A 13434-nucleotide genomic window follows, 5' to 3' on the forward strand; every position below is an offset into this window, starting at 1 on the left:
TCCCCAGCCACCCCACTGCTGCCTTTCCTGGCTGCTCTCTGCTCCCTCCTCCTTTATTTGTAAGTGTACCCCAGCACCCACCTCTGCCCAGGCTGCCCCGGGAACGTGTTATGGAAAAAGAGGTTGGGGAATGAAAGAAATCATTCAGTTTAATCAGAAAAGGGAATTTTGTTTTCCGCGGTTTTCACCGCAGCAGTAACGGAGTCACCACCACGCTGCTACACCAGGACCGGGTCTTCGCCTCCTCTGTAAGTAGGAATACTCTACCCCCTGTTCTGATCAAAAAAACTCAGGAATTTTTTATGCAGACAGTATGTTTAAAAAAATATTTTAATAAGCTTTTTCAGAATTGCAGACAGGGAGCGGGGATAAGAGAAGGGAATTACTAACAGTGCAAAATTACTATGTGTGGAAAAATGTAGAAAACTAATTTGTAGATTTCTTTTGTGTGTGTGTGTGTGGTTGTTTTTTTAATATCACATTTAATCCTTTAGCAAGCCCAGCAAGGATTTACTCTCCTGAACTGGGTTCTTTGTTCAGGCTGCAGTCTTGAAGAGCTTCCTGAACCCAGCCCCAGAGCACCTGCAAAACGTTCCCGAGTGCCACGCGCGAGCTGGGACCTTCCCAAGGCCCTTTGGAAACGTGGGTCAAACCCTTCTGGGCTCCAAACTGTACTGAAAGCTTTGTAAATGAAATCAGAGTTACGATATTTCTAGAATTTTAAATAGCTTTAGTAGTGCAATGACTTATTAAGTTATAGTGGCTGCATTTTGAAGAACATGAACAAAGTATTGTATAAAACACCAGCATAAACAAAATGTAAATTATAATTAAATATTCTTAAAGTCTAGCTGAGCATTACATAGTTGTTGATTACGGAATGTCAGGGCTCTTCTACGTATCACAAAAAAAAAAAAAAAAAGGTAAGATAAAAAACAAAGCAACATTCCTGAAAATATACACAGTGCTGTATTTCACACACAAGCCTGAGACAATTTACTTATAAACTTTACTATAAATTTTTGGAAGTATTTCCAACTTGCAAACAAAACCGCATAAAAATAAAATTGAAAATAGGACTCTAGTTGCAAAGACTCTTAGAAGCACTGCACTACCCTCCGTCTGAAACCGTCTCAAGACCTTCTTTGATATAAGGCTGTGATACTTTGGGTTTCTGTTAATAAACCAGATATTGTAAAATTAACAGCAACCTCTCACTAAAGCAATCAAAGAATGGATTAATCAGGCCCCGTATTAACCAACCTGACCCTGTCAAGTGCTGGCTAAGTGGAGGTGGAGGCTGAGTCCTGCCTGAGTGGGCAGAACAGCTCCCTCCTCACAACATTTCTGGGAATATTTCTGGTTCATACACTCCCGTAACTCAGCGTGGCGATGGAGCCAGGCCCAGCCACGGGATTTGGCTCACGAATGACCAAAGTCCAAGTACACGTAGTTGAAGAAGGAAAACAAACCAAATGAAACCCTTGGCAGTTGGGGTTTTGAGGTTGATACATTAGTTTTGAACCACAGGACCGTCTGTTTAAAACTGGAAACTTTTTAAGTAAAAATAACCAATTAAAAAGTAATAGCACACCTGTAAGCCACAGGAGCCAGACACAAGATTATAAATTATACAAATGAACAATTTTTTCCTATTTTTAATATAGTAGATGCGTAGCTGTGGCTTAAAAAAAAAAAAAAATACAAAACAACCAACCGAAAACCAAAAGACTGGTATTTAAAAATCTGCCTATTTCATGGATGTAAAACCCTACTTCAACAACTTTTAAATTAGTGGGATGTGAGCATCACCCGCTCCACACGCTTTTATAAATAGTTTTTTCTCACTTCTTGCACCTGTGAATCTCTATATACTGAATATATATATATATATACACTGCATATATATATACACTGCATATATATATATCGAATATATATATATACACACACTGAATATATATATATATACACACACACTGAATATATATGTGTATTCACTGTACCGAGTACGTGTCTGGATGCTCCCACTGAAATACCCATCCACTAGTTTTCAGGAATTCATGCTCAGGCACCAGGTCACCAGCTGCACGTGCATTTCTAACCGGTCCAGCCAGACTCACGTGACCCATTTCCTACCCTTCCTGTGCTCAGTGAAATGTAGATGATGACAGGTAAGACTGAAAGATAAATCAATGGATAATCTAACAAACACCCGATCCTGGTGAACGAGCTTAAGCGTTTGGCTGCTGTGAAATTTATCTGAGCTCAAAAATAAAATGAGAAAAATGTATAATGAAAGCAAGAAAATTTGTGCAATGCAAGCATCATGCTTAACAAATTCATAGCATCACTATTTGCCATTAAACACAAGTAAGAAAAACATGTTTTCAAAATCAAGTGTCTTCTAACCATTCTTGATGTTAATTGTTTTCTGAGAAGAAAATAACATGTTGGTGACTAATAAGCATTTTTAAAGTCAATTGGTTTGCTTTGGGGTTTTTTTGTTGGTTTTTTTTTAGAAAAGACTTCAGCAAAATAAAATGAAGCTGACATTAGACTCAGGATATCAATTCTCTCATAAAAGTTTACCAACTGTACAAGTTAAGAAAATTATACAAGCTTTTGTTTTAAGAAAGGACAGTTCAATCAAGACATAAGTACTGTAAAAATCTTTCAAAGGCTACAAAGAAATCTGGAAAAATACAGAATGTATTTCTTTAGCCCAGATAAAGAATATGGAAAGACATCATTGATGTCAACAATTTTACATATACAAACCTCACCTGGTTTATTTATTTACCTTTTAAAACTTCTATATATAAAAATAGTTGTGCTCATAACTTTCAGGATTCATAAGGGTTCCTTAGCAATGGGATGACACTCTCCTCTCGCTAGCGTGAGTGGAAGTCTCTGTGCCTACTCTGATGCGTGTCCTGGCGTTCTGTATTTCATTTTCACTTCCTGCAACATCTGAACCAGCCCCCTGCTTCAAATAGGATGCTTTGTTCACTTGTACAATGCTTAATGGTGCACTACGCACAGAAGTTTCTTTAATGTATTATTAGGCTGGGAGTATTTTTGCAGAAACTCACCGATTTGTTTCTCAACTATTTTTTAAGAGCCTTAAGAGTTCCCAGAACTACTGTTGTCAGCTCTGAGAAACAGAATATTTTCCTACTGCTTTTCAGCACTGAAAAAAAAAAACCAAAACAACCCAATAATCAGATCTCAAGAGCCAACTAGAAGGTATTAGGAAAAAAAAAAAAATCTCAGCGGAATTGTTTTACAGAACTGGATTTTGTAAGGTAACCCATCAACCCTGAAAATTTTAGACACCCAAAATTTACTCCATGGAATAAAATCAGCTCCCAGTACTCAGTCATCCAAAGTTTCTAGTTCTTCAAGCTTCCCATGTGAGTTTGCTTCTTGGAAGAACTCTGAAGAACCTGGACTCTCTTTTCCATTGCTGTTAATTCTTCTCCTTTTCAGAGGTCTTTCATTTTTTTCTTCAAAATCATTTTCGTTTCTTGAAGCTGAATGAGCAAGTTTTGGGTCAACGGAAAGGTTTTCAGTTTCATACCCATTTGTATCCAGATCCGTGTGAGGTGTTTTCTTGCCACTGGTAGGTCCATTTACATGCAATCCTTCAGTTTTTGCTTCCTCTTTATTTGGTATCTCACCCGGCCCATTAGCAGACACCCCTGTGTAACAGAGATGTACCGTAAGAGAATGGAAGTGTAAGGAGTAACAAAACAATCTGTGACAGGTCAGTAAAGCAGAAGTCTGGCCCTGCTGAACTAAGAAGCCAGTACTGATCTCTGCATCCTCACTGTGGGGTGAACGGGGGATTTATTTGCATACAAATGACAGACTTACCACAACGGAGTTTATGGAAGCCCTTATAAGCAACAGCAGCCAAGAAAACCTCCTGGAATCCCACAGCTGTACAAGCTGCAGCTGGGCTGTCCTCACCTGAGCAGCTTCTGTAGCTTCCCCTCGATTTTCACAATCTGATTCAGGCCCCAAGCTCCTCCCTCCTCTTGGCACTGCTTTCACTTTGGCTCCTTTGGAACAGCTGGCCCTTGCTTTTGAGGTTTTCTTCCTTCACGAGGGATCATGCCCTGGCTCTTCTCCCATTCCTGTTCACCCTCAGTGCCCCATTTCTGGTAAGCCCAGCTAACAGTGTTCCTGAGACAAAGCACCAGCCCAGCTCAGTTCCCATCCCAGCTGTTTTAAATATCCTGCACGGGACTCCTCACAAAGTGAGCATTACACATCTACGCCAGCATGGGGAAGGCAAGAACAGATTAATTACATTTCAAAGGAAGATTCTAGCGGAGATTTATCTTCAATATGACCGCTGCCTACAGGAAAAAGTAGTTTTTTTAAAAAAGTGTTAACTTAAAGCTGCTAAAACCTCGGAAGATATTTAAAACTAAACCAGGCTTGTTTTTCCCCTCTGGCTTGTCATCTGTGATGATCTGGCAGCTCTGTTTAGGAGGAACAGGGCATGTGCTCACCGTTCTGGTTACTGCTGCTGGTTGTGCTGTCTTCCCTTTCGGACTGGCTGGTGCTGCTGTTGGAAGTTGTAGGAGGAGGGGATGGAGCTCTACTGGAAGCAGCACTCTCACTTTCATCCAGGAGACGGTCCATATAATCTCTACACAACAGAAAGAGCACATTCAGCACTGCCCTTGCTGTGCCAGCTAATGGTGTTATTTGTAGAAAAATATTCACCACACGTACCGCAAGTGCAGCCAGTTCACGCTCTGCACCTTTTGGAAGGCACAGACTTGCAAAGTTAACAACTTTAAGACCTCCTGTGTTAACTGGTCCACGTACAGTTTGACCACACTAACTACGCATTTGTTGACCAGTCCCTGCAGCCAGCTTGTACAAGTTCAGCCTGTGCTTATGCTAAGTCCCACAAGATCAGGTACAAGCAGAAACTTCAAGACGCTGTGCCCCGTGTTTTCAAGGTGATGCTCTCAGGCAAGTTTGTACTAAGCTCTTGCAATTTGCTGCAGCAGCGATAACGTACCATTAAAGTAAATAAATCTTGTGCATGTGCAGCCTCGAAAGGGGTGAAGTTAAAAGCAAATGAAAAATTTCAGAGTTAAAGACGTTCCCGTATCTGAAATCTATTAGAGTCCGACAATTTAGGTCACTAATAGCAAATCTCTTCTGAAAGATTTAAACAAACAAAGCTGGTTGGTAAAGCCCTTGTACATATGGTATCAGTCTGGATTAACTCCAGAAACAGTGTATCCTCACACATAATTATTCTGGAACTGATACTGCACCCTAAATTCCCACACCTATCTGCAAAATCACTCAAGAATAGACAAGTACAATCCTTAATGACACTTCTGATCACCATATGCAGGCAACTGCAAAAGAATCAGAGAATGTTTTAGGTGTTTAACAGCTGAAAATGTCTAAAAAAACAACCCAGATGGGAGAAGAGGGGGAGACAGACAGTCTCTGACAACTGGTTAAGAAAATCCAGCAGCTCTGGGTGCTTCTCTGTAACAGTCTACAGATGGCACCTCTTAATGCCATACTGCAAGTTCACTTCAGTGGTCCAACACACGGTTCTAAAATGTTTAAAGAAACAATAATATTAAAAAGAAGGATCTTCAGAGAAGCCAGGAACAAATGAGAAATAAAAATAAGAGTAAAAAGACTTGGAAACAGTCAGTGGAAAGAGTGGGATAGTAAAATCATAGTATTGGAATGAAGGGCAGAAGAGTATGTTGGCTCCCTTGCTCCAATTTGAGGGAGGAGAATACAGAGCTCTGCCCAGACAGTTCCCTCTTTGCCTAGCAGAGATGTGAATGGGGACAGGAGCTACATGCACCCAAAAAAAGCCCAAGAACAGGGCACTGTGTTGGCCAGAATTCTTGCCAAACACCACATTTCAAGAGTGTACTGCAGCATGTACAAATCCCACCTGCAAGTTGTGACTAATGCCTGCATATAAAACATGTATTGAAAGTAAAACAAGCATTTAAAACTCCCCCCACATTTGCAGAAATGTTACGTTTGTGAAACATTTAAACAGATAACAAATTAAATTAAATGGCTGTTCAGTGCAAATTGTTGGCCTTACTCCACATAAATGTATTTTAGAAATTACATTATACGCACTAGTAAGCTTTTCTTACACCTTGGCTGTTTTCCTGCTGCAGATTGGGACTGTGGAATCCCTCAGTTGTCATACACATTTAAGATTAGAGTAGTATAAAATAAAGACTTAGATCCAAAATGTAAAAGCACATAAAAATAATGCACGTCTTACGTTACGCCAGGATGAAGATTGTATTTCTTCTTTCCAAATCGGGTCTGCTGCGCAAAGAAATCATAACGCTCTGATTTCTTCCACATGTAATAAAATGCTACACACTCACCAACTGATCTTGTTCGTACCTAGGAAATATGTGCCATGCAAATTTTGATGAATTTAAATACATTTTTTGGCAAAAAGCTACCATTTAAATCAAAAGGTGTGAAATCCAAAGTCAATGCTTCTTTACAGAACACAGGAGATAGCGGAAACTATTGACTCAAAATTTCAGAGGCCCAGAAACCGAAACGCAAAATGTAATAGTTTTTCAAAGAAATCTGAAGATGTTGTGAGCAACAGCTTCAGGAGAAATATTCAAGCCTGTATCACCAGTCTACTCAGGACCAGAGTAAGGCTCTAGGGGTGCAGATCTTCCTGAATGTACGCACGGCGGGATTTTTGTACTTTTCTGAACTTTGCATTCACAGCCACCATTAGAGAGGAGTCTGGACTTTGAGAAACCAATTTGGATGTACATGCAGTAAAAATTATTAGAATTAAATATTGTCATTTGTGAAGGAAACTGAGGATAAGAATGTATTTACGATTACATTGCTTTAAAAAAACCTCCTACACTTAAAATCAGTGTTTACCTTATTTGCCTGAATCACATGGAAATCCTTGCCGTAGACTTTCAGCCCTTGTTCAAAGTTTCTACATTCTTCTTCTGTCCAAACAGATAATTCTTCTATAGCAAGGAAATGCAAGAAAGAAAATACTTAACAAAAAAGCATACGGCCAATGGAAGAAAACCTAAGTGCCAGAAAACATACGTGGTATTCAAATTTCTTACGCCGTCTGCTGACTAAATGAGAACCACCTCCAGAAATTTCACTTACTAGTACAGAAATGAAAGTTCTCCCTTTGGGTGACTGGGTGGGATATTTGCCTGCCCGAAGTCAGCAGGGACTGTTAGAAAAGGTCCATAACTCCAGCCCTGCACGGGGAAAGTCACTAAGCAGCAGGAAAAGGAAGAAGGGCTTAGAAACTTGGTCTCACCGGGTATCCCTCACGCCAGGACACAACACGCGGGAGCTCATGCTACGGACTCAAACAGCCTGCTGGTATTTGGAAGAAGCAGGGGAAAAGGAATGAGGAATGAGATCTCCTTTACTGCTGGTAAGAGCCAGCAATGAATGATAGGCTGTTAACTCCAGCCAGGTAGAATCAGAAATTGTGCTGCTCACACTGTTGGGTGGGGAATCTTGGCCCACTGAAGCCAGAACAAACCCCTAATAACTTTCAGTCACACTTCTAAGAACTTAATGCAGTTTGGCTTTATTGATTCTTAAGGTCACAAATAAAAAAGGTTTAAAACAGTGGCAGAACAAACTAATCTTCTCTATTTGATCGTTCTCGTCTCGTGATTTGCACAGTAAACTCTGGAGAAGCCACAGGTTTGAAAGCAGAACCAACAGATCAATGTGCAAGGAAAATAACTTGTGCCCTCTCTTAGTTCCTTGTTCCTTTGAGTATAGAGATCAATACCAAACCAGGAAATGCTTAAAGCTCCAAAAGCATCTTTAAGACCAGGGTCTTTTCACTGTTACACTTTGTTAAACAAAAGGTTTAGATGCTCATTCTCCTTTACTCAGAATTGTAAATGATTTAATTTTATTTCATGATCGTTCCATTATCTTTGAGCACTGAAAAGGTTTAGAAGAACAAGGAATAAAATGCCCAAGAAATGCACAATTCAGTCGCTGAGAAGTAATCTTAAATTTTAACTTGTTACTCAAGTCACAGATATATAAATATCAAGCTCTACTGACGGGAAGTTAATTTGCACGCCCTCTTTGATCATGTACCTGTTTATACTACATCTGCTAATGCAACCTTCAGCTGAGAGATTGAAATTTAAATGGGCACTGATATGTACAGCTTACAGGCAGCCAAGCTCTAATAAAATTTCTCAGTCTGCCGACAGCAAACCGCAATACCCGTGTAACAAATAAAATGAGAATTCAACATTAGAAACTTAACTTTCAGCATATGCTCACCTCTGGCTGCTTTTACATTAAATCTCAGCCTTCGTAATGATTCTTCAGTATCAAAATTGCACTTAACCAGTTCATACAATGCCTGAAAAGATGAAAAGACACACATTTAACATTCTCAGTACCACTCATTTTATGTTGTGCCACAGAAGCATACTCAGTAAATCACTAATACCTACTAAGATTAAAAATAAACTCTTTGAATGAATGTAATATAATTTAAGACAGCACAAAGATATATTTCCTCTGTTTAAATTTCCAAATCTCTGATTAACCAAGAATATACCCAGGCAAAGAATTTTAACGTTTTCATCCAGTGCATGCTTTTGTAAAATTGATGGGGTTTTTTTGTATGAATTAAAAAATAAGTATACATCCATATAGCTTTAAAAAAACCTGCAACGGAAAGAACAGAACTCATTCATACACCATTATTCATATATAAAATAATGCACTGACACATAAAGCAACATTAAGCCCAAGTTAACAGTTTCATATTTGTGGAGAGGCAAAAATCCCATCATATTTCCATTTCCAAAAGGAACAATAAAGCTGTTTCAAACACAATTTTAATTCTTGGAATAAAATAAAATAAAGGGGTAATTCATTCTGTAATATTAAACTACAGATCCTAATTATTCTTATATACCTGCTCGTTGTCTTTAATATGTGATCCTTCAGGAATTGCATCTAGGCCTTTCTCATCACCCGTACGCCTTGATGCTTCATTTAGGAACTCGATCACTTTATCTTCTGGTAAGAAGTCAGGATTCCACAGCAGCTGGTCATCGTTTTCATACACTAAATTAAGCACAGGAAAAAGACAAGCAGGCTAAAACAATATTTATTCTCTCTTATAAAGATCATGTGATTATGAAACCTTGGAAGATCACTAGAGCACCAACACTAATCCAGAACACACCTAAGGACAGGGTAAAAGATCCCAACGATTAGGATCCTGTACCTTATACTGTCTTCAGATCTCTGGCATAAGCTCTGCTCTAGGTTCTGGCACCCATTTAGGAAATTCCAGAAACTCCACCTTCCCTGTCCTCCTCCTAAAACCGCTTAAATGACGAAGCAGCAGCACTACCCGGCAGCCCCTGAAGGATCCACCCAGGCACGTCTCTTCCCCAAGCACACCGTCTTGCCGATGGCAGCCAGCAGGCATGGAAAACTATTTCAGAAAATAATGATATCTGTTTTCTTGCAAGATGACTAACATCAGTCACATAAAACCAAAAAGCACACCACGAAAAATGGTGGTAAAACCACTGCCAGGTGTCTGGGCCACTAAATGTAAAAGTCTCAGCTAACAGGGCTGGCAAAAGCCAACAACAAGGTGCACTACTTCTCCAGGGAAGACGACACCCAGCTGCCAGACATTCTGAGGTCAAGCACCTTCTGAAAGGAGACTTTGCTAAGACCTTCCTACTTCTTCCGAGAAATACTTTCTAAAACAAAATCATTCAGGTAAAGATCCCTGAATTTGAATACTGTCAAATCTGTTTTCTCAGAGCTTTTGCATGGGCTTTCAGACCAGGGAAGCCACAGTAAAGTGAAATGAATGGGAGAAACATGGCCAAATGATAGAACCTCTGAATTACCTCCCGTTTTTAGTTTTGAAGAGTCTACAAGCTTTGTAGGATTAAAAGAACTACTACAGCAAAATACAGTAAAATTCAGGTTATTAAAAAAACTAGAATCAAGAAAGTATCCACACCTTTCTTGTGGCCCAGTCACGATGAAAGATAACCTTACAAAAACCAGCAAGAAAGTAACTTTTAACATTCTGGTCTTAAAGAGCAACCACTTGGGAAAGCGTGGTCACTGCAGGAAGACACAGCAGCATTCCGTGCAGGTGGAAAGGTCAGAGTGGTGGCTAGATGCATCTCTACTTGAAAAAAAATATTTTTAACATGAAAGTAGACTACAGATAAAAAATAAAACCGGTAAGAAAAATTATTAAGTGTCTTGCAGAGAAAGACAGCTTCATTTCATGAATGATACGCTCTTTGGAAACAATTTTCTGGGAGCTTTTTGTTTCAAAGGCTAGTCCTAATCTGATGTTTGGTTGCTCATTTAAGAAAAAGATTCTAGGTATCTTGGGGATACAAACCCCTATAGAAGCAACAATTCATTTCAGGAGTTAACTGGGAATCAGTTCTAAGCCACCCTTAATGATGCATGCTAATTACAGTGCAATGTTTATGAATGACGGCGGTCAGTAATTCTCAAAGCAGCTTCAGCACCTTTCAGTTTTCAGAGCTATCCTTCGATTTTTCAAGTCCAAGCCTTCTGAAAACATATCTTTTAAATTTGCAGATTTTTTTGTAACCTGAAATTGTTCAGTAGCAGCTAATTTGGTCTCCAGGCATCCTTCTCAGAGAGCTGTAATTAGCTCAGTGTAGATTACATGGTTGCTCTTTCCTCACAACAGCGTGTCAGAACACATCCTGAAAAGCAGTTCTTACGAGTTCCAGCATTTTTGTGCTTTTGGTTACAGGACTGGATACGCAAGGACTAGCCTTCCTAGTGTTTGGGAATTTTACAGTTAGAATTTCCCCTTCATTAGAGAATAAATAAGATGATGGGATATGTCCACAAAAGTACCAAATACAGAGTCTCAGACATTTATTTTTCAACTTTTTCAGTTTAATATTCCAGTTGAAGTCCTGTCAAAGATTACATCCGCAACACAGCAGAAAGGAAAGAAGCGGCAGAAGATATAAAACCCCACTGGTAAATAGAACTAGAACAGCCCTAGCATGATTAGAGAAAATTTAACTCTTCCCCTCAGCGGTTTTTGCCCATGACGTAGGTTCTCTGTTCTGCAAAGAGTAGTGTGCAAGACTACAAAGAACTGTTTCATATAGGTTACTGCAATGCACAAAGCAGCTATATATTTTTTATTATTGGAGGCCAGAAGCCATTTAGAGCTGAGTAAATACCAAGAAAAGCAGGTGACCAGTAAAGCATAATTTACTGCATCTCAATATATAGTTCAAGCTCTATTTTCAGACAGCAGCAGGAAAGTGTGCAAAAAGCAGCTTCTTCCCAGCTAAAAAGCAGGTGTTTTGTAATTTTCCATTAAAAATTCAAAATGGAAGCTACTGGCTTCTCACGTAGTTTTAAATGGCATTCTCTTCAACCTCTCTGGCTATGAAGTCCAGAGCTGACAGAATGTGTCAGCTTCGATGTGAGCCTGCTCCCACTCAACAGTAGGACTGATGCTCTTTTTAGACCGTTCCTAGCTAGATCAGGCTATGGCGTAGCTACTGCAACCTAGAGCTCGAAGCAAGACAGCAGCTACTACTTGGGTATATACTCAGATTCTAGGAAGGCCCCCGGTTTCGTGCCATTTACTTTAAAAACTTACATAAAACTACAGAAGAGGTAGTCTCAAAGTGACCAGCAGTGTAAACAAATTCTTAGTAATGGGCTGAATGAGCAGGAAAATTTGCTTCTTTTAAACTCACAGCTGGGTTTAAACTGGGTCTACCCTTCTGACTTGATTATACTGACAGCATACAGCCAAAGGCTCTGGTTGTGAGGGGGAAAGAAGTTTCTGGAAAAAAACCCAAAAGTAGAACAAGAGGTTCTTTAATATCGATTGAAGAGTTATAAAATGTGAAAATCAAAGCTGCCGGTACCGTTTTGCTTCTTTTAACGTGTTAATCCAATTCCAGCAACATGATTTCTTTATTATCTATTTTGTTTTACATAAACTAAATCTACTAGGTGAAGAGGTTAACATAAGCTACACAGAAAGCTTGTGTACATTACCAAATTAGAATACAAGGCTGGCAATAGTATCTTTCTTTTCTCCTTCCAAGACTCGAGCTCTGATGGTGAAGCACAGGGTGAACTACAGTTTGACAAGACGATTCTATTTTTCACTTAAGGGAGCTCTTTTATTTTGCAAGACACATGACATCAGTCAAATCTTTTCTTTCTCTCTCTCGGAAAATAAACTGAAACACAGCCATAATGGTAATAGTGCTAAGTCTCACCTTTTTCATTCTCTTTGTATTTGCATGTGCCAGCTGGAATTTCAGCTTGAAACATAGAGCCCACCATGATTTCCTGTTTTGAAATAACAGAAATAAGAAGTTAAGCAACCACAGCTGTGATGTATTTTGGTAGCAAACAAGAGAATGACCACATCTTTTTTTTTACCCCCTAAAACTTTCATTGTTCAAAATCTAAAAATACAGTTAACAGGCACTATATGGAAATGGATTTTTGACTATTTGGGGAGATTGAGAACACTTTTTAACTATCAAAACTCTTTTATTTATGGGGAAAAACTGGAGAGGGTTTGGGTGATCTATAGAGCTCGGTTACTAGGTAACAGATCAACTCATTATTCATGAAATACAGGCTTTTTTAACAGCTCTTAGTATTTACCTTTTTCCAGTCTTCTGAGGGAATATAATCTTCATCTTCTTCAGATTCCTCTTCTATTTCACTGTCTACAAGAAATTGTTCAAAGGTTTACACAAAATGAGCTGTGACTGGGCCTGGCACGTCCGAGCCAGCTCCTGGCAGCACGGGTGCCGGGGGGACACGAGCCCAGCCTCTCACCCCACCAGCCTCCAGCCGCTCGAGAGCCCCCCTCTGCCTCGCTGCCACCTTATCTAACACCCCACAACTGCAAATGCCAGCTTTACTGACAGTACTAAGTGGTTCAGTATTGACAGCTTTAAAAAATAACCCACCCAACGTTCACGTTTAGAATGGACTAAGATACACAACAGGCTTGGAAAAGTTAAGGCACAAATGAATACATCCATCAGTTTTACTACTACCTAATTAAAATTTCCCTTCCCTCACCCAGCTTTGAAGCAGTAGAGATGATCCACATCCAAATTTACTACAAACAGCTACTTCCTGACAGTATTTCTCTATGTATTTTCAGCATCCACATGTGGGTTTCAACACCATTTTCAATGAGCTCCTAGCCCAGTTACTGCTGGTTTTCTCCCTTACAGCAGCTGCCACTGAATTTAAGGTAGACTACGGCACAAGGTGTGAGAAATCTGCAAGTGTGCTTTTCTCAGCCTCACTGGGATTTAGTAGGCTTGG

The 13434-nt window shown here is 39.6% G+C and overlaps 1 protein-coding gene across 3 annotated transcripts in view; it reads right to left on the bottom strand.

Annotated features, from left to right (window-relative positions):
• Positions 1-709: 709 nt before the first annotated feature.
• Positions 710-13434, bottom strand: part of MIER1 (MIER1 transcriptional regulator) — a 41184-nt gene continuing 28459 nt past the window's right edge. For all 3 annotated transcript variants that reach the window (XM_074906016.1, XM_074906015.1, XM_074906014.1), the window contains 8 exons: positions 12757-12821; positions 12360-12432; positions 8996-9147; positions 8350-8431; positions 6943-7037; positions 6305-6432; positions 4524-4663; positions 710-3704 (listed from right to left, as the gene is read on the bottom strand). In XM_074906016.1, the coding sequence (XP_074762117.1) occupies positions 3379-3704; positions 4524-4663; positions 6305-6432; positions 6943-7037; positions 8350-8431; positions 8996-9147; positions 12360-12432; positions 12757-12821 (1061 nt within the window). In that variant the 3' untranslated portion in view covers positions 710-3378. The remainder of the gene's footprint in view (positions 3705-4523; positions 4664-6304; positions 6433-6942; positions 7038-8349; positions 8432-8995; positions 9148-12359; positions 12433-12756; positions 12822-13434) is intronic.

The sequence above is a fragment of the Athene noctua genome, chromosome 5 (genome assembly GCF_965140245.1).
Source record: "Athene noctua chromosome 5, bAthNoc1.hap1.1, whole genome shotgun sequence".
Taxonomy (NCBI): Eukaryota; Metazoa; Chordata; class Aves; order Strigiformes; family Strigidae; genus Athene; species Athene noctua.